This window comes from Halyomorpha halys, unplaced genomic scaffold (genome assembly GCF_000696795.3).
Source record: "Halyomorpha halys isolate HHAL.00 unplaced genomic scaffold, Hhal_1.1 Scaffold12.1, whole genome shotgun sequence".
Classification (NCBI taxonomy): Eukaryota; Metazoa; Arthropoda; class Insecta; order Hemiptera; family Pentatomidae; genus Halyomorpha; species Halyomorpha halys.
In genome coordinates this window covers 1400220-1421207 of record NW_027109908.1, presented here as the reverse complement: position 1 = coordinate 1421207, position 20988 = coordinate 1400220, and the positions used below count along the sequence as shown (strand labels likewise).

Genomic DNA, 20988 nt, shown 5'->3' with positions numbered 1-20988 from the left:
TGACCAGGATAGGGGTTCATAAAAATAAATAAAAGTGGTGGCTTGTGGATTTGGGTTCGGACGACGCACAGCGGTGAAAAGTGTGCAAAAACCCTCGAAAATAAAATTGGTCTAATCACGTTAATGAGTGTGGTTTCCCTCACTCAAATACCTATAAACTAACTCACCGTAATTAGTTCTCCCATCAAGCAATATTTTTGTGCCGTAGAACTGATCTTATAGACGTTATTTCGGCATTGGGAAAAAGCGAGTTTTTACTAGTTATTTTGTTATAAACCCATCCAACAAATAAACAATTCGACGAAGTAAATACCAATGAATGTTAGTGTACAAACTGTAGTTTTTCAAAAGTAGGTTTGTTTCTTGAAATATTTTTAAGACTCCCCAAAGAGTTCCAATTCGATACTGGAAAAATTCGTTTTTGTAAATTTTTGATGGACCAGATTTATTTATTTATTGACCTTAATAATTTATTATTTATTTTCCCATAAAAGTATTCATATTATACATATGGAGCCAAGGAGCTAACAAAATAAGCTGAGAAAAATGATCAAATTAACTACTATGAATCAGAATTATATTATATTTATAGGGAAAAATTGTTTTAAAGATGGAAAAATTAACGTTTATATTTTTTTTCTAAAAATTAAAAGAAAATATCAAAATTAAAAACAAAAAAAAAGCATTCCATTGAATTTAGCACCCTGAATAACAATGGAATTCATGAGAATTACAGAAGATTTAAACAATTAAGAGGTTTTTGGACAAAAACGTCAGTTTCCCACCACTGTAAGACAATTGGAAAAAACATACAGTAAATTCAACTGTTAATAAATCAATGTGATCCATTACAACTCATGAATGGTCTGGGGTTCAATACTAATACTAAATTAATTATCTATCTCAGTCGGATTTAAATTCGGGTCTTTGGAGTTGGTAGCAAAACGCCTTATCACTTTGCCACTCTGTTCCCTAAAATGAACTCTTAAAATGTTTGTATTCTTTTTTTATTTTAGGAAACAGGCTCTATAACTAGGGTCCATGCAAATATCACTATGTTTCATTTTTTTTTTTTTTGTGCACTTATTGCTATTTATTATTACCTATCCCTATAAGATGCTGTATTTTTTTAATTTGCATTCTGAACTCTTCCTATTTTGAATAATCATTATTTTTAATTTTCACTTTGAGATATTCAGGTTAATATCCTAGTACTTTGATATTAAATAATTTTTCAAAAATTATTTGTTGATTCAGGAATGAATCGTTCTTGTTATGTGTCGGTAAAATTTTTAGCCTCTTTTTTCTTATTATGGTTTTTCAAATTTTCAATTTTTTCATAATTCATTCCTGGTTCGTGTACTCAGCTCTGCTCTGGTGCTAAGCTAAGTGACTTAATTAATTTTAATTGTGTAGTATTTTTAGATAAGAAGTACTTTACTTAAGAAAAATCTATTTTTCAGGAATTATAGCACATCTTAAACCACTATTTCCTCCTGGCGGTGGGCTTCATGTGATGTGGTATTATTGGAAACCTGTAGTGGCAATATCAAATCCTTTCATGGTCGAGGTAAAATTCAATATTAATCGATTTTTAACATATGAATCTAATTAGTACGTAAATGAGGTGTACTCAATAGTCGTGTGTCTCACCATGCATGGTATGTATAATCTATATACAGTTTCGCAGCTTTCTCCAGAGTGGTTGCCTGGGCACCCCCTTCACTGATAGCCACCATTAGCTGTAGAGGATTGACCTTGTCCAGTGCTGCTCTGTACGGATTGCCCCAGGGATTCTTATCTGTCTCCTCAGCAATGAACTCGACCCAGGACATCTTTTTCTGGTGCCACATTCCGTTTCGATATACCCTATTATATTTAGGTTCCTCTTGGAGTGCAGGTCTCCTCTCATTATCTCTGCACTCCTGGCCCTGTAGTATTCTCTCTTGAGCTGAGTCAGGGCCGACGTCCACCATGTGACCGGATGTTTTTTCGCCCTTCGCCATTGGAGGGCAATACTTACTAGCCGCTTCAGTAATGGCTTCCATTAGCATTGCCACCCCGTGGTCAATTTCTTGTCTCCTCATCTATTGGCACCATCTCCTCTCACTCTTGATCAACTAGTATCCCCTCCAGTTCACTGGAAAATGCTCTCCATTTCGTCGATCGACAAGTGACGGGCTTGAGGGCGGATATTTCAGTTTTGACCCGGACTGAGAAAGTCCGATCACTGTTGTAGGACCCAATAATGTCGACCAGCTGGTCTGGGAATTGCTGAAGCCTGAGTTGTTGGATTAGTGTCGAGTGGGATACAGAGTCAAATGCCTGTGTACAGTCTAGTGAGATCATGGGTGTGGCAAGGTTACTCTTTAGGTTGTTTGCTGCATCGCTTTGCAGCTTGGCCACATTGTGGTAGCAGCTCACACCACGCGAGAACCCGGTTTGTTCTGGGGGGGATGACGTCGTGTGTGTCGCAGTGTTTGCGGATGTGTATGAGGACTAGCTTCTCATAAATTTTTGAGATATGATTGAGGAGGCTGATGGGCCGGTAGTTTACCGGATCCGCTCCTCGTTTTTTTGGCTTGAGGATTAGAACAATGATAGCATGCTTCCACTCCGTTGGAAAGTATCTGAGGCGAGGACAAGAGTTGTATATGTTGAGGAGAAACATTTGGGCTTTTCTGGGAAGCTGTTTGAGAAGGTCATACGAAATGTTGTCCTTTCCTGTGGACTTGTTTCCCTTCGAATTGGTATTGGAACAGACAATCAAACTTCTATACTTAAGTGCAACAGCGTCCACAGTAACTATATCATCTTCAACATTAACATTTACATTAGCCTGTCGAGACGGCATATATGCTGAAACCAGGGCGAATGCAACTCTGGCCCATCTGATATAGCATGCCGCCTGGTCTGCTGTGATGAATTGCTTCAGTTTCATTACATCGAGAGCGGGATTGACTACCACGATCAATGCTCTAGGCCTCCTCTCCCCACTGCCTAGCGCGACCACATTCTTGTGACAGCATGGTTCCTGAATCGCCAAGATGTCAACACTCCGGGCAAGAGATCTCAATTCGTCCACGACCACTTGTCTTCGGCCCATGTTGTCCTGCAGGATCTGTAGCATATGCATAATGGGTCTTCTTCGCCTGCTTGACCATCATCTCCAAATGTAGCGGGCACTCCCCGAAGAGTTGGAGATCTTTCCCCGTTCTGCCACTCGCCTTACAGTTTGTACAACATGAAGGTTTACCCATCTTCTTTTCAGGGCATTCCTTAACTTTGTGCCCAGTCCCCAGGTACCATCTGCACGCCACCTCCTTCAGACAGGATTTGGCTGGGTGCCCGTATTCATGGCACCGAAGGCAGACTAAGGGGTTCAGATAATCTCTGATGGTTAGGCTCCACCATCCTTCGCTGACGGCCTTCGTGGACAGGGTCATCAGAGGGAGTCTCACAGCTTGGTGTGCCTCAAGCACCCATGTAGTTGTGAGCCCGCCCCTCGCGGGAGTGGAGAAGCAGGGTCTAAGCCACTCTCTCCTGTATTTATCTTCCTTTGAAGCCTCTATAAGGATTTTTCCCCTTAGATATTTCTCCAAGATACTCCCGTCCCAAATGTAGAGGACTCCTTTTATTTCCAGGTTGCGTGCCACTGTAAGGCTCCCCGGTAATCCTTTTTCCCTCGACCCATCCCAGGTTAGGAGCTTTTGTGCCTGGTCAGCGCCTTCTGTCCTGACCAGAACATTGCCCTTTTGGGTGTCTTTTATCAATTTTATGTCCTCAATGCTCTTCAATTCTTCTTTGGATGGGAGTTCCTTGAATATATCTTTCGCAGTCCACCCCTCTGCGCTTCCCTTGGGTGTGACATACGTCGCCGTCTCCTGGGGTTTATGTGGAATGGCCCGAATGGCCCAGCCCCCATCGTCTTCGGTTCCTCCACTGCTCTTCGGTCCTCATTCCCCTTTTCTTTTCTTTTAGTCCTACATTCGGCCGAACGTTTTAAGAGAATGGAGGCTTCTTCGACAACTTTCCCTTCCAGTTCTTTTATTATTCCAGAAACCCTTTTCAGTGTCAGTGACACCCATTATTTTTTTCTCTGGTCATAGACCACTCCTATGGCGTCCCCTATAGCCTCTGCTACCATTGGAGCCAGAATCTGGGAGACCTTTTTTACCAATGATCTTGTGTAGATCATCGGTATACATGGCTTCTTCTACCATTTCACTGACTATTTCCGAGATAATTTCCCGCTGGGCCTCTATTATATTGGGTAATTCTCTCAGCTGGCCATTTAGGTATTTATGGATCTCGTGAGATACCTTTTTTCTCTCCAAGTTGCTTTTAATCTGTCCTTGAATTACTTCCGCCCTCTTAACGGGTCTTTCAATTTCTGGGTTAGGCTTTAGAAGGGACTCCTCCTTCTCCCTCGCTCTCTTCTTTCTCCTTTTCCTTTGGGGCTCATTTCCCTTCTCGACTATTAGGCCCTTTATCTTTGTCGGCTTCTCTGCCGCTTCCTGAAAGCATCCTGACTTTTCCTGCCACCATTTTTCTTTCGCTTTTCTCACCTCTTTCAGTCAATCTTGTAGCATTAGATGCTACAATGGCCATGGCTTCCGCCATTGCAGCACTGCGGTTGTATGATGACGTCGCCGGGAACCCGCTTTCTTTTTCCCTTTCGACGTCGGTACTGTGGTTCCGTGCCCCTGCACCGTAGCATAATTATTAATATTTCCCTCCATTTGGATTTCTGAAAATAGCATTTTATACCTACTGCCAGGTTTAACACAGCCGCCTATAACCTGAGGAACAAACTTTGACCAGTACGCCGCCTATCTAGGAACCGTCGCGTCTGGATTTGAATCTAGTTTTGGTCTATCCCGGGTATTTTATTTCTCCAGTTCCTGCTATATCTGGTGAGAATCCCCCTATCCGCCACCTGGGGAGGCGCCCGATGGGAGACTAACTACTCCACATGGGCCTCTAACCATCTTATTCTTGCTCTTACGACTAAATCCCGGAACAGATCTATCAGCTCACCATTCCTTCTTATTCTCCAAACTCCATTCTCCGAGACTCTTCTCCCATATCCTACTCCTTACAACCTTACTCAAGAAACTTTGGTAAAATTTTCATCTTCGTCGTAACAATCGATACTTGCTCCGCCCACCCAAATACGTACATTAAAAGTGTTGGACGTGTTGAGAAGGAAAAGAGGATATGCCTAAATTATTTGTGTGTAATTTGTGGTCAGATAAGAGTTTATTATTTGTGTTCTCCATGTTTTAACTAATTTCAGAATTTCTCCAGCCTTCGGAATCATTAATTAACTCTAGAATCATAAATTATTTGTAAATATATTGTTGCAAATCTTGTCAATTTACCTTAGGGTATTATAGGGTATATTTTTTTTTTTTATTTAACATAAAAAACCATACATTTAGAGAAACATTATATGTTTAGGAATTAAAATTAATAATTATCTCGTAAAATACTACAATGAAAGTTAAATTTAAAAAAAGGTTATCTAAGATCATGAAGATAGGCAGGGCTGCTGTAAGGAAGGAAGTTATCTGATCAGAGATACACTTTTAAGAATTTTAACCCGGCTGGAATGTCCTAATTTTTGGGGGACTAGGTGACCCCTGAGCATTTATCTACTATTTATACTGGTTTTCTTTTTTATATAATTGTATTTGATGATGACAAAAATCTTAAAGATTACTTCCAATGCAATTTGAAATTGAAATTATAAATTGGAGCTCTTCCATCAGAGGCTGAAGAATCCAGATTTCGTAAAAGATCTAAGATCTCATGCCATAGCTCATGATTTAAAATAAGAAACTCAGGTTAGCAAAACGCTCAAATGCGAAAAAAAAAAAAGATGTCACCTTAGAAGTGTACTGATGAGAGAAATGCTCAGTCTTACCATTGGCTAGGAGGCCAGAGTAAAACTGAATTGAGTATAGGTGGGGAGGTAAAAGTGGGAGCAGCATAAACAAGCAATGAATACATCAAAGGATTAACGGAAGGGAGACAAAAGTATAAACAAAACAAATGAAATACTAGAAAAATATAGATTTTTATTTCCCAACATGAGCAAAATGCTCAAGGTTAAGCAAGACAAAAATTTCAGATTTAAGATTTTTATTGGAACACATCACTCGCCTTAGTCCTATATGGCTTTCTAAAGCAGTTAGTTCAGTTAATTATAAGGTTGTTTTACCCAAATAAAATTTATTTCTTATAAGTTATATATGCTATATGCATTGATTTTCATAGAAATTAGAAGGTGTGGTTCGGCAAAATGGATTGCTTGAATATTTAAAATAAATAGTGAAAGAAGGTAAGACTTTAAGCAAGTACGACTGGTGCTGTCGCACTGGGCCTCACAGGTAGCCGATGGTTGAACACAGATGTTTGTAGCCGAGCAAGTTAAAGCATTAGCTTTAACTGGTTCGTAACTACAGCGGAACCGGTTCGAATTCGACCCGGGGGTCGACTATTATTTCTGTGATGGTCCCATGAAATGAAAACCTGACCCCCCACTATGGTTAGAACAAGGTAGGAACCTGTTAATAGTTACCCTCCTCCCCCTGTCCCAGTACTAAGTTACCCCAAGTCAGAAATCTTCTTAAGGGAGCACCCTATCACGGTAAAGGTTTGTTAATAGCCATTCACTAGGTCAGACTGTTTTAAATTATCTATAAATATTGTAGTATGTATTCTACTTATAAACCACTCCCTCATTTCAATGACACTATTTAACTATAATTTTGTTTAATAATCAAGAAAATAAAAAAAAAATTTTGTTCTATTAAATATAAAATGGCGATGGTTCTAGAAACTTGCAGGACATCCAGCATTTGGAGATAAAGAATCCATGGTATATGAAAGTTTACCCAATTTCTGGAAAGGAATAGCTTTATATGCAAGTATGTCAATTTTATTTATTTTTAATTTTATAGAATAGTCATAGAACAGTAAAACTATTATAGTGGGGCACAAATAGTGGCCATAGGTTTGAAATTCATACAGATTTTCAACTTTGTAACCTCCAAATTATTCAGTCTATCGACAAGACCCAATATAATCATTTTACAATTATTTAAAAGAAATCCTTCAATTTTTACAAACAGGGCCTCTTAGCTTTGACAATTGGGATTTTCTATATATACATCAGGACACTGATGTTTGTGAAATTAATAAACAACGAATTATAATTCTTCTTTCATGCTCTACATTTTTCAAAGAAAATAGAAGAATGGTTGTTTCATCTCCCACCCAAAATAAAAAATTGAAGTTGATGTTCTTAAGCCTCTCCTTGCCAGTTTGTTATTTTTTCTTGCTATATATCACAAAATCTACTACATTACTTAGCTTGGAGTATTACCAAGGAGCATTCCCTGAAGGAATTAAAGAAAAAAAAAATTAAATCTATCGAATTTAATTTTTTAAAAAAATTTTAAAATTATCTAAATTTTGATAGTTAATTAACACCATATTTGGAAGAGTTTTAGTGGAATGATCCATGCAGGAGTTTTTGTTCAAACTTTTTGCCTAACTGTGGCTAAATCACAAAAATTGCAATGACATTTCTCATTTTTTATTAATAATTATAAATTCATTTAATAAGGAGATGGTCGGGGGTGCAATAAAAAAAAGGAACAAAAAATAGTTAAGAACTATTTACCCACTTTTTTGAACTTTTTCAGGGCTGGAAAAGATATAAAAAACAACTAAAAATATTTTGAAAGTGTAGGAAATTTTTTATTTTATTATCCCACATTGTCAAAATATTTTTAGTTGTTTTTGTACCTTTTTTTAGCCCCGATGAAGCTCTGCAAAGTGATGCGAAACGTTGGCAAATAAATAGTTATTTACTATTTTTGTTCCTTTTTTTATCCCCCCCCCACCTCAACATCTCCTTCATATTTTGAATAATACGGTCAATCATTTATACATATAATCAATTCACTTAATATGTGTTTTGTTTTTTTTGTCACTCTCTAACACTTTTTCTATGGCTTTATATGTTTCACATCAAATTTCCTAAAATATTTAAACAGTAAATTGTACATCTATATTATTACTCTTATTTAAAGGAATTTGTTTTCAATCTAGCAAAATATTTCTCCTTTAGCATATTATCAAAATCTTTCATAGTTTATTTTTATCATATATTTATTTATAATAACAATAAGAGATAGTTGATAATTTAAAATATGCAAAATCAAACATAGTAGGTAGAAAAAAAAGTTTGAAAATTCACACAAATGTCCCTCAAAAATTTATTTGTAACTTGTATTCATCCTTTAGTTTTACACAGTTCTTAATTGCATTTTATTATGATTAGATGCAGATTCAAAATTGAAACTGAGAAAAAAAATTATCAACCGTTCAATGACTAATCAGAACCTCACCAACTATCACAATATTTTTGTCAAAATGTCTAAAAGGATGGTTGATAAAATGCAACATGAAAAAGGAACATTTAATGTTGAGAGGTATACTTCGATGACTGCAATGGGCTCAATCATTGGTAAATATGTATTGTTATAATGAATATATAACATTGTTTCTATTTACGCATAAACAACACTGCCACCGTAAAATATTTTAAATAAAAATTACTAATATTTCTGATCAAAAAATGTACTTAATTGAAGTTGAAAAGTATGATTACCTCAAAAATCATACTTGTATTGGATTATCACATATTTTACTTGAGCAAAGTGAAAATAATGTGTACAAAAGTTGTATCAAACTAAGGTATTAGACTCATATTAAATAATAAGCGCTTAATTTGGACAATAAAAATTGAAAAAAAACAAAAAAAAAACATACTTTTCCCATTTCCACTGCCTTGATTGATACATTAGTTTGTTTATGTAATTTAATCTCCTTCACATCACTTTTTGTACAAGAAGGGCTTGATGGGTTGTAAACAAGAAGAAAATTTATTTTAAATTTAAAAATAGGACAAATAATTATTAAAACAAACTTGTGAATTTGTCTTGTTACTCAATCTTGTCAGGTTTCCCCTGATCTCTTTTTTTCTTGTTTTAACTTTTTTCGAAATAAAACAATCTGTGTCACTTAAGGGATAAAGTTCTAAGGCTGTAAGTAATCAAATCACACTATATGAACATCTTATATAAAGAGAAAATTAAATAAATAAAAATTATACAAGCAATAAAATAAGAAAAGTAAAAACTAAAATGGATATTCACATAGTAAATAAGAATAAATGAGTTAAATAACACCTAAATAAGAAAACATCTAACATAAAGAATCAAAAATAAAATAAATCATCTAGAACACATTCACATTTATTTACAATGTTTACACTCTGCTCACGGAACCCCAAACCACATTCATCCAGATGTGGAACTCAAATCTAGGACTGCAGGATCTTCTCTCTTAGTTGCTTCACTGGTATTGATAACCAGTGGAGGCTGGTTAAGGGCACTGCCTCTGATCTCTATCAATATTATCTTAATTCTTATTTTTCATATGCATGCAAGAATTTTTCGATATAACAACGGTTGCATCTGCTATGTAAGTTTTAAAATTATTTATTGTTGGTTGTTTAAGGATTATTAAGATACTTAGGAGATTTAAAAATTTAACAAACTGATATACTCCAAGAGCAGAGTTAAAAATAGAATTGTTTATTTTTAATTGATTTTTTTTATTTATTTTCAGAAACACACTTTGGCAGTGATTTGAACGCAATAGATAATGATGAAGTATACAATTTAATGCGATGGTAAATTTGAAAAACATCTGAACACTTAATTTTAAGCTTTAGATTGTAGTTGAATGCATGATTTTGATGAGGATTTGAAAAAATAATGGTCACCACAAGGTTTCTAATAAATTCTAGTTGCTTGGTATTAGAGATATAATCCCTCCAAGGGTCCAGGCATATTCTGCACCATAGCTGATCATCATAACCAATTACTACACACATCATAATTATAAAAAATAGGAATTTAGGGTCTTGAAATATTTGACACTATTACCAATACGTTGTTATATCCGAAGTTGTTATAAACAAGATCTACTGTACACAGAATTATATGTTTCTCCTTATTTCATAGGTGGGTTCAATTAACACCAGGATAGGAAATTAAATCTGTCTCATGATAAACAATCTGAGACAAAATCCGAGAAATTAAGTGCACAACAGCAGACGAGACTCTGAAGCTGGTACTATTGTGTTTTATTTTTAATTACTGGACAAATATTTTAGCCATAGTCAGTTTTGGTAGAAATTAGTACTAGAGGGCAATACAAAAATTTCAAATCTTTATTATTAAACCAACCTTTTGCACACTGACTTTCAGAATCTATAACTATATACCTCATGGGTTATCCCATTGTTGTTGAATCATTTATACTAAATAAATTTTAATTTATAAATTTATACTTGTTGAATTATTTATAGTAGATTCTGGTTTACATTTATGTGATTCAAACTTTTTCTGCCCTGATTTTACCTCATTGGCCTAAATTTTGACTGTTTTGTTATTTACTAGAATTTCAGAGACTTAATGCATCATTTTGTGATCTTCCTATAATATTCTAGCCATATTTTTTTTTCTTTTTCCTTTTTTTTGTTTTCAACACCTTGAATTGTTTCATAAAATAATATAAATAATAATCAAGTTTATAAAATATCTTTAATTTTTATTACAGGGGAATGCGTAAGGTAGCAATAACACTTTTCAATCCTATATTTGGATTTTTGCTTAATATATTCATAGCTGTTAATAATACGTTGAAACCAGTTCATCAAATTATCGAAACGGTAAGTCTATATATAACATTGTACATAGGATCACAAGAAAGTTATTGTACCTAATCTCAATGAAGCATTAAATGTATAATATATATCTTTGATGCACGGTCGTATAATACGACATAATCTCCAAATGCTCAAAAAGTGACTTAAGCCCTTATGACCGCGCATCATAGATTTATGAACTAATAATGATTTTATCATTACAAATAATTTTTATTCTGTTTACAGTGTCAGAAAAATTTAGCACAGAGGCAACAAAACGTTACAAAAGGTTTGTAATAATTATAATTCTACTTGAATCTAAAGCAGGGTTTGTTTAAATCATAATGAACATTCAGAAATAATTTTATTTATTTTGTTCATGACGCTCTAGATGAGAGTAAAAATTTATATTTTGAAGATATGCTTAAGGAATACTCTTCCATTGATAGCAACTATGAAGAATTTCAACAAGTGATAAGAGAAGTAATGTTTGTGGTATGTAAAACTATGTTTGTATAATGTTTGTAGTAGGTAAAACTATATTTGTATAATGTTCATAGTAGGTAAAACTATGTTTGTATAATGTTCGTGATAGGTAAAACTATTTTTGTATAATGTTCATAGTAGGTAAAACTATGTTTGTAACTAGACAGGAGTGTTTTTTTAACCAGCCTCAATTTGACATCTCAACTTCAACGTTTCTTTTTCTCGAATTTTAATATAATATTTCAAATAATTTGAATTGTTTTTTAACAAGGAATATAATTTTTAAAAAACTTCAGAAAAAAAATGTATTACTATTAATTATTAAGATATAACTGGATGTTGAATAGTCGAGTAGAAACAGGGTGATAGGTCAATAATAAAACTGTATGGTTATGATTTGAGACCTGATTTTCATACAATTGCATCTTTTGTTCCCATGCTACAAATTCTATCATTCCACAACAGAAATTTTAATTATGGAAAAGACATCCAAATAATACTGATTTTATATTATTATCATTTTGGCTTTTTTCCCCCCACAATTTTGCATGTTTTGAGTTTTTTCTGCACAAAATTTTACTCTTTTTTGGGCAAAATTTTCATTTTTGATGCATAAAATTTAATACTTTATACTAAACTAAATTCCTCTTATAATACACATCTTGTTTATTTCATTATATTATATAACCTATTTAATTTCAAATAAAAATTAAACAAAATCAATTAGTATGATCAAAGTATTGAGTTTTTCTACATTGCCTTATTACTTGTTAGGTTTTTTGTTAGTGATATGTAAATACACAATTGAAAAGCTCAGGGGAAGAACATGTGAAATTTTAGGGAAATTTCAAAAGTGAATTTTGCTTGGAAGAATATTTTTAAATACTCCTTTCTCTATAGTGTCTTGCATATTTTTGTTTCTAAAACTTAAAATTGTTACTTAAACTTGAAGATAGTTTTAAGAAATTGAAAAATTGAGTTCCAGTCTTCAAAATAGGAATATAAAATTATTTAATACAATTAACTTCAACTCTTAAATTATGGATACAATTTTATATTTTTAATCAGAGTAGTTTAGTTTTTTATAAATGAGAAGATGGAGAAAATGGTATGGTCATTGAAGAACACAAATAAATAAAAACTTATTAGCACCAATATTTCGGACAGAATTTCATGCTTTCATCAGGGCTAAGAACAAAAAGCAAGATTACAGCAGTAATGAATAAACAGAATCACAGAATGATTGGAAAATAAGAAAATAGGTTATATTGTAGACACATCTACATACTCCATTCATCACGGTTTCCAGCCGCTCCCCTCCAATGTCTCACACTCTGTGACTTCAAGACTTCCTCCACATTGTCCATCCATCATAGCCTTTTCCCCTTTTTTCTTCTGGACATCCTTCTATTATTTGTTTAGTGAGTCTTTTGTGATCCATGCGATAAAAACATTGCCCATCTATCTCATTCCCCCCATTTTGATGCAAGAAACTATATCAGGTTCCCCATAAAGGTCCTTAATTTCTGCATTGGTCTTTAAGCGGTAGTGACTTCCTTCTTTGGTTGGGCTGTATATTCGTCTCAGAATCTTTTTCTCCCATGTTCTCAACAACCTCTCCTGCTGTTTGGTTAGTGTCCATGCCTCGCTCCGTACACGATCACAGGAAGTATTATTACTTTATGTAGCCTTATTTTAAGGGTTCAGGGTATCTCTCTATTTTGGAATACTTTTCGGAGCGACCAGTTACATTTATTTTCATTCCCGATTCTTGTCCATATTTCCTCCTCTATCTTGTTGGCATTGGTTAAAATTGTACCAAGATATTTGAACTGATCCATACTTTCAAAACTACTCCCTCCTCATACTTTAGAACATTAATTAATTAAATTTTTCACCGATAAAGTAATCTAAAATAATGATAAAAGAATTAACTCATTTAAGAATTAACCAGTACCCTCTGGTAAATTTGTAATTTCATGAGATAGTAGTTTAATTTAATAAATAATTTTGTCCAGTATGTTCTAAAAGTAAGGGTAACAAGAACTTTCAATATCCCAATATTTTCTAACTTTGCTTCACATTTTATTTTATTCTAGTTCACATAATCATTTTCTTGCAAATATCATTCAGAATTATTTTCTTTTACTGATTTAATTGAAAACCGTTTAGGGGTCACAGTCTGTAAGTAATTTAGTAACTACATCTCTGGCTATCCTGGCTACTCTTCCAGATATACAAGAAAAAGCATGGCATGAACAACAAAATATTTTTGGTGACTCAGACCGGGATCCTACAACAACGGATATAAAAAATATGGAATATTTGGAGAGGTAAATTATTTAAATTTTAGTGATATTTTCTATAATATCTATATATTGTAATCCTCTTTTATGAGTAAATAGTTATTTTTTATAAACAAATGATTTTTAGTATGTTTTATGTTATGTATCATTTCAGTATTGCTTATTTGTAATATTAAACCTTAAAGCAAGCTAACCAATTTTAATCAGTAATATATGCAGTTACAAAAGATATCGTTCAAAGCCAAAATTGCAGCACATGTCCTTCCAAATATTTTAAAAAAAATTTATTTAACTTCCTATCATAATTGTAGTTACAGTAAATTTAAGAAAAAATAGAAGTTAAGAATAAGTATTAAAGAATAATATTCAGAAAGGAAATCATATGCAAAAACCCAAAACTGTTGTGCTATAATCAATGTTTACATGGAACAATGAGACAGAATGTTTGGTTCGGGGAGTCACTGGTGTTTAGGATCCAAAGGGATGACAGCTCCTGGAGGCAGGAGGTCCTCATTGTCCTTTGTCTATGGTCAGTGGTAGACATCTTGAAAAAGAAGACATCAAAGGAAAGTCCAAGAAAAATAAGATACTTCTTTGTTTGGATTACCAAGAGTTTGTTTTTGTGTTGAAAACTGTTAAAGGATCAAGGCTTTGTTTAGTCAGTGTTTTCTTGCTGAAAGATTGTTGACAGAAAGTGTTTGTTTGTGAAAAAAAAGGTAAAGAAAAAATCATTCATCAAAGAAGAGTATAAATTGGTTAGTGTTGCTCAACATATAATTGTAAAAGTGTTATTAAAGTGACTGTTCTGATTGCCTAGAAACCCGCCCTGAGATTAAGAGTCTATTATGTTATAAAATAAAAGTCTTCTATCTGTTTACCAATAAAGCGTTTTATTTGAACTTAAGCTATACTTAAGATATGAGGATAAGTTAAAACTAAAAAATTTTCCTTTTATTTACTTTAAATAATACATAAATTGGCGCCCAAGTAGGGCCTAATTCTTTACAAATTAGGTCACGGCAATCAGAAGAGTTTTAATTGAATAATTTTTTTTTATATAATAACTTAAATAGTTAATGATTGAGGATAACGTACAGTTAACTGAGGGAAGAGATCCTAAAGAGGCGATTCTTCGAAAATCGAATGGTTTGGCAGAAGTATTAAATGAAAATGATGAAGATAATGTTGTCCAACACATTAGAGCTGGGAATGACTTACCGGTATTAACTAGTGTCCATGAAAATAACCAGTTTTAAGTTCAAGTGTTGAAAATGGCAATCATTTTGATACTCGTAACAGGTTGCAACAATTAATGATAATGTTACAAAAAAAGTTTGATGAACATACTGAAAAGCAAGAAAAATCTATGCAGAATTTATCGGATAGAATTAAAGCAATAACATAGAGTTACGTGAAGATAACAGGGTAAGATTAATGGGGTTAGAAAATAAATTAGAAAAAAATTGAAGTAGTTGAAACTAATTTAACACTAAATAACTCAGAATTATTGGATGAAAATATTGATGAAAAGGTTGAACATTTTGAATTTTAAATTAATGAAAATTGTGAATTAGAAATTAATGAAAATTGTGAATTAGAAATTAATAAAAATTTTGAATTTGAAATAAATGAGAAATCAAAACAATATGTAGGAAACCGAATTGAATCAAATAAAATAGGGTTAAAAGAAATTGTTTAATGGAAACTACTTTAATACAGCAAATGTCTGATTTCTCCGAAAAAATGATGAATGCACGGTGGAAAAAAATGAACCTAAAAATCTGTTAGTGGACTTTGAATCAAAACATAAATGTGATACAGAACCTTTAAGTCAAGAGGTTAATAATGTTAAATTTTACAGAGAAGCATTAATAAAAAAGGGAACTATTCATAAAATAAAATGTAAATATTGTACACAAAATAATCATTATAAATGTATGCCTGAATTAATTACTCCTATTAAATTTTACAATTCAGGAAAAATAAAAAATAAATTCATTTGGCATTTCAGTTTTAATAAGACATTTATAGGCATTGACCCATATAATTTAAATTTAGATTTGACCCAAACATTAATTTTACTTGAAAATAAATGTTGTAAAATTGGAAATAGAATATTTAATAAGGCCTTAAAGGTATCCTTAAAGACTAAATTTATATGGTATGGCACCTGGCTTATGGTAACCAGGTAAAGTTGTTACATTGTTCTTGCGCTCCACATCCGAGCATGCTATCATAGGATTGTATCATTCACTACGTTCAAAATAATTTTTTTTAATTTAACAATTTTTTGAAAATTCAAAATGTTCATTGTTCCTATTAAGGCCAAATAAGCATTTGTTCATTAATCCACTAGAATCTGTCTGACCTTGGGTAGTATAAAGTTTTAATTTTTTATTATAACTAGAATTTCTTTTTCTTTTTCTGATATTAATCCAAGTTTAGTTTAGGTTTAAGGTATACTTAAGATATGAGAATTAGTTAAAACTAAAAATTTTTCTTTTATTTACATTAAATAATTTTTGAATATTACAATATGTACATACATACACATACTAATAAATATTTATGTTATACATTTATATTAATTTTTCCAGGTTTGTGAAAGAAGCTGTTCGGTTTGTCACTTGTCCTTCTACAGTCAGAAAAACTAAAGCTGAAATTATTATTGGTGAGTATTATTTAATATAAGAGGAATATTTTTTAGTTAATCTGGTGGAGGCACAAATATTTTGACTGTTTCTTAAGCGTATATATTTGTTTCTGAGCACAAAAACTTTCACACTAGTCCTTTAACTAGTTTTTAAAGTTAATCTTTGAACATTTTTTTTTATTGCTAATCAGTCTTTATTTTCCTTAGATTTTTAAATTTATTAGGTAGGTGACCTAGACCGTTTGAGGCCCAGAACATATTTACTTTTGGCGCCCAGTTTGGAGTCATTTTTGGGGTTTCATAGTTCATTTTGAAGCCTGGAATAAGATATGTTGTGACAGTACATTTTCAAGGCATATATATATATTTATATATATATATATATATATATATATATATATATACAAGAGTGGTTTGAAAAGTTCTTGGAATGTACTGGGAAGAAGTGTATTTCCTCGGTGGAACTGCTTTTATTTTTCAACATAGTCTCTCTGTAGACTAATGCATTTGGTCTAGCGATGTTCCAATGCCTTGATCCCATCTCGAAATTTGAGATTCTTCCAGGCCTGCAAAATACCTCTCCAATTTGGCTGTCAGTTCTTCCGTTGTAATAAATCTCCATCCACCTAGGAAAATTTTCAGCTTGGGGAAGAGATGAGAGTCTGATGGAGCCAAATAAGGTGGATATGTCAATAATTCGTTCCTCAGTTCATGAAGTTTTGCCATGGGAATAGCACTTGTGTGTGGGTGAGCATTGTCCTGATGAAAGATGACTTTTTTCCTTGCCAAACCAGGCCTTTTTTCATGTATCTTTTCTTATATTTGGTCTAGGAGTTTGCATTGTATTGCCCTGTAATTGTTTGGCTAGTAGTAAGATAATCTATCAGCAGAATGCCTTTTACATCCCAGAAAACTGAGGCCATGACCTTTCATTTTTTCATTCCATGTCTTCGGTTAAAATGTGATATACCTGTTCAGATGACATCCCTACAGCTTCAGCAATCTCACGCACTTTTGGTCGACAATCCTCCATGACCTTTTTATGCACTTTTGCGATATATTCTGGGGTTGTAGTACTTTTTTGGCCGTCCACTATGCGGATCATCATCTAAACTCTCCCGACCAAACTTAAACTCGCTGGTTCACTTGGCAATAGTTGAATATGAAGGACCAGAGTCCCCCAGTGCATATCCCCCATTACTTGTACTATCAACTACAATACCAGACCCTATATAAAAGTATAGTCATGACAATAAGTGGATCTCATGACAGCAAATATCAAACAGTTACACTATGGGGCCGGGTTAACAGGCCACATTGTATTATTCAACAAAGAGAGCTTCTACTCAGTTAATGTTGCTATTAGTCAACAAACTGTTTGTTTTTTTTATCTTTTTAAAAAAGTATAGCTAAATAAATAATATAATGAACTATGTTTCTTTTATTTTTAGATGGCAAGATTATACCTCCAAACACATCTGTTATTTTGTGTCACAGGATAATGTTTATGGACAGTTATTATTGGGAAAACCCATCAATATTCAATCCAGATCGGTACCTAGGAGATGAACCATCCAAAAGTTACAACCATGCGCTCTCTGCCTTTGGCTATGGCATTAGAAATTGCCCTGGTAACATTTTATTAACTATTATATTCATATTATGTATTTCCTTAACTTATGGGAAAGTCCTGATTGAATAATATAGATATTTAATGAAGATACATTCTTAAACTTTTATAAATAATTTTTTTATACAATCATACATTATTATATTTACTAATGTCTTTTAACATCCATATATAATATATTTCATTAATCTACTTAAAAAAGTTTTCTTGATTAAAAAAAAGGAACCAAAATTTACATAAATATTTGTACTGACAATAAATAAATATTTATAAGCTAAATTTTTAAAATTATTATTATTATTGATGTAAACATTCACTTATGAAACAAAAGCAACACCACATCTGACCAAAGCCTTCATGAAAAGCTAACTAAAAACATGACAAACTAAATTGTCATTTTAACATAGCTTAAACTATGTTAAAGGGAATTAAATAGCTATGCTTGTAAATTGTAATTTTGCTTGTAAGTTTGAATATATATCAAACTAGATATAGATATAATAAAATCTCCAACAGCTTCATCACATCATCTTTCCACCACCTCACTTGTTCCTTGTTTCCTCTCCTAGTTTCCCTCCTCCTCTTATTACTTTATTATTATTTTTATCCATTACTTTATTAGAGTTTAGCAACTAACTTATCAAAATGACAACAGACCAAACGGTGTGTTACATATGGGAGCTCAGCTAGTCTGTTACATGATGTCATTCTCCATTTAGCAGACCAATCAATAGAGTCTCAACCATGTTAATGTAATATTGTTTTAACATTTAAAAAAAAAGGAAACGTTTCTACAACTCACACAACTTTTTCATTTAACACATTTTAACATGTTAAAGTTAGATCATGAATACCTCTAATATTCCATACTGAATTAAAAGGTTGAAATCAATCTATTACTTTCGGGTTCTCTTGGGAAGAAGAGAGGAGACAAAGGAGACCAAACGAGCCATCTATAAATTGACCTTCCTTCCTATCCTATCCTACTCTTCAGAATCGTGGATACTACCCTCAAAACACATAAGTAAGTTGCAAGCCATGGAATGTGATATATATGAAAAATAGAAAGAAAGACGAGGAGAGATAGAATATGGAATGCCACCATATGGGCTAATCTTGACGTTAGACCAGCTGAGACCATTCTAGAGGAGCACAAATTAAGACATCTTCTTAGGATGGATCTAGATAGAAGCACCAGGAAGACTTATGAGACCCGCACATAAGGGAAAACACCCAGAGGAAGGCCTCACATCTCCTGGGAGGACAATGTAAGGGAGCCATTCAGGAAGTGTGGAATAGCCTGGAGTAGGAGAAGAGAGCTGGTGCAAGAGAAAGACATTTTTGCCAGACTCTATAAGCGGGATCCTCACATCCCACAGTGTTAGAAGAGCGAAGGACTATGATTATGATTAATAACTTTTTTTCACTTCTAGGAGGGGGGCAGCTACCCCTTCCTGTTCCCCACTGGGTACGCCCATGCATTGTATTTAACAAAAGAATTAATAATGCTGTTATTAAAAAAATATTAAGTGCAGAATCATATGTTTCTACAGCTTTGGGGCCCTATAGATTAATGAAGAGTTACTAATTTTTGTTTTTTAAATTTAAATAATTAATTATTCCTTTATATTTCAATAGTAATGTTAAGTTTCTCTTGTTATTAAAATTTATTTATATCAGTTTAGTTATATATCATACTAACCCTACTAACCTTAGGTATATACATAATTAGTAAAGTCTGTAATAAATTATTTATTCTTGGATTGTTCCTTTTGTATTATATTACAAAAAATAGTAATTGGGCTTTAGAGTATGAAATAAAAGTACAAAACAACTGATGAGTAATACAAAAAATCGCAAATCATAATAAAGTAACTTCTATGTCTTTAAACTGAAAAATAACTCATGATATCAATAACTTGGAGAAAAAGTATTCAGGATTGTAGTATTTTAATTCTATTGGAACAGGGGGATAGGAAATGTTGGAATCAGCAGAATTTGAAGTTGGGAAGGGTACTGGAGCAATGAATGGAAGTAGAAATGGAATTCCAAAGGGAAGAGGATCTGATAAGGAAGAATCTCTGAAAAGCTGTATTTTGGTGATTTGTTGGGTATAAGTTTAAAGACCATATTTTGGGAATGAACAGAGAATTTGATTTTAAGATCTGAGATGTATGATGGATGGCAGGGTTAAATAACTTGGTAGAGGAAGAATGCCAGGAAATACTTATGACAATAGGAAGGGTTAATTCACTTCATTATATTGATTGGTAGAGGCATTCCTGTACTACAATGGAATTTATTAATAGTCTCAGTTTTGCCTTGAGATCCCCAATGACACCATAATATAATGATGGATACAACAGTAGCTAAAGTGGAGGGGTGGGGGAATATTAAGGAAGTAACTTGGAGTTCTAAGGGTTTCAAATGGAAACAGATAGCAAATGTAATTAATGTTATTGACAATTATATATATTTTTTATTGAACAATATTTTGATTTCCTTTGGAGAACTACTGTGTTTACCCTTTTCATTTTCTTAAGTATAAATAATATTTCAAATAAAGTGTTTATTTATTAATGTTTAAATAATTAAATTAAATTCACTTAAACCTATATCAAGCAGAGATTGGCATGAGAATCCTTTTGATTATTGGACACCATGTGCAACCAGCCAATAACATTTGTGTTACTCTAATGCCCAATTATCAATTTGTAAATATGGAAAAAGAACAATATTTTTCGGATAAATACCATATTATGTACTTTTCTATTATTATTTATATTTGTATTAACAAAATAATTTGTGTTTTTTCAGTATTTTAAATTTTATTATCCTCTTGTTTAGGTGCACAATTTGCTTATGATCAAGCAAAAATCATGTTATCAACAATATTGCGGCGTTTCAAAGTTGTCTCAGACAAACGATACGAAGACATCAAACAATCTGCCCAGATAGTGATGGAAATAACTGATGGGCATCATATATCTATTGTAAAAAGGAAAAAATGAATAAAACATTTATTGTATATAATCATGTGTACTAAGTCCATTGGAATTTTTATTTCTTTTTACTGAAAAATATTCAAATTTTAAGTATTGGAATGGTTTCTCCTTGCTTT

General features: G+C 32.9%; 1 protein-coding gene across 2 annotated transcripts in view; it reads left to right on the top strand.

Annotated features, from left to right (window-relative positions):
- LOC106679197 (cytochrome P450 4c21) overlaps positions 1 to 20900 on the top strand; it is a 27188-nt gene extending 6288 nt beyond the window's left edge. For both annotated transcript variants that reach the window (XM_014418214.3, XM_067048078.1), the window contains exons 3-13: positions 1464 to 1570; positions 6845 to 6935; positions 8357 to 8542; positions 9709 to 9772; positions 10705 to 10816; positions 11039 to 11081; positions 11184 to 11287; positions 13451 to 13611; positions 16182 to 16255; positions 17689 to 17868; positions 20715 to 20900. In XM_014418214.3, coding sequence (XP_014273700.1) covers positions 1464 to 1570; positions 6845 to 6935; positions 8357 to 8542; positions 9709 to 9772; positions 10705 to 10816; positions 11039 to 11081; positions 11184 to 11287; positions 13451 to 13611; positions 16182 to 16255; positions 17689 to 17868; positions 20715 to 20878 — 1286 coding nt within the window. In that variant the 3' untranslated portion in view covers positions 20879 to 20900. The remainder of the gene's footprint in view (positions 1 to 1463; positions 1571 to 6844; positions 6936 to 8356; positions 8543 to 9708; positions 9773 to 10704; positions 10817 to 11038; positions 11082 to 11183; positions 11288 to 13450; positions 13612 to 16181; positions 16256 to 17688; positions 17869 to 20714) is intronic.
- The last annotated feature ends 88 nt before the right edge of the window (positions 20901 to 20988 follow it).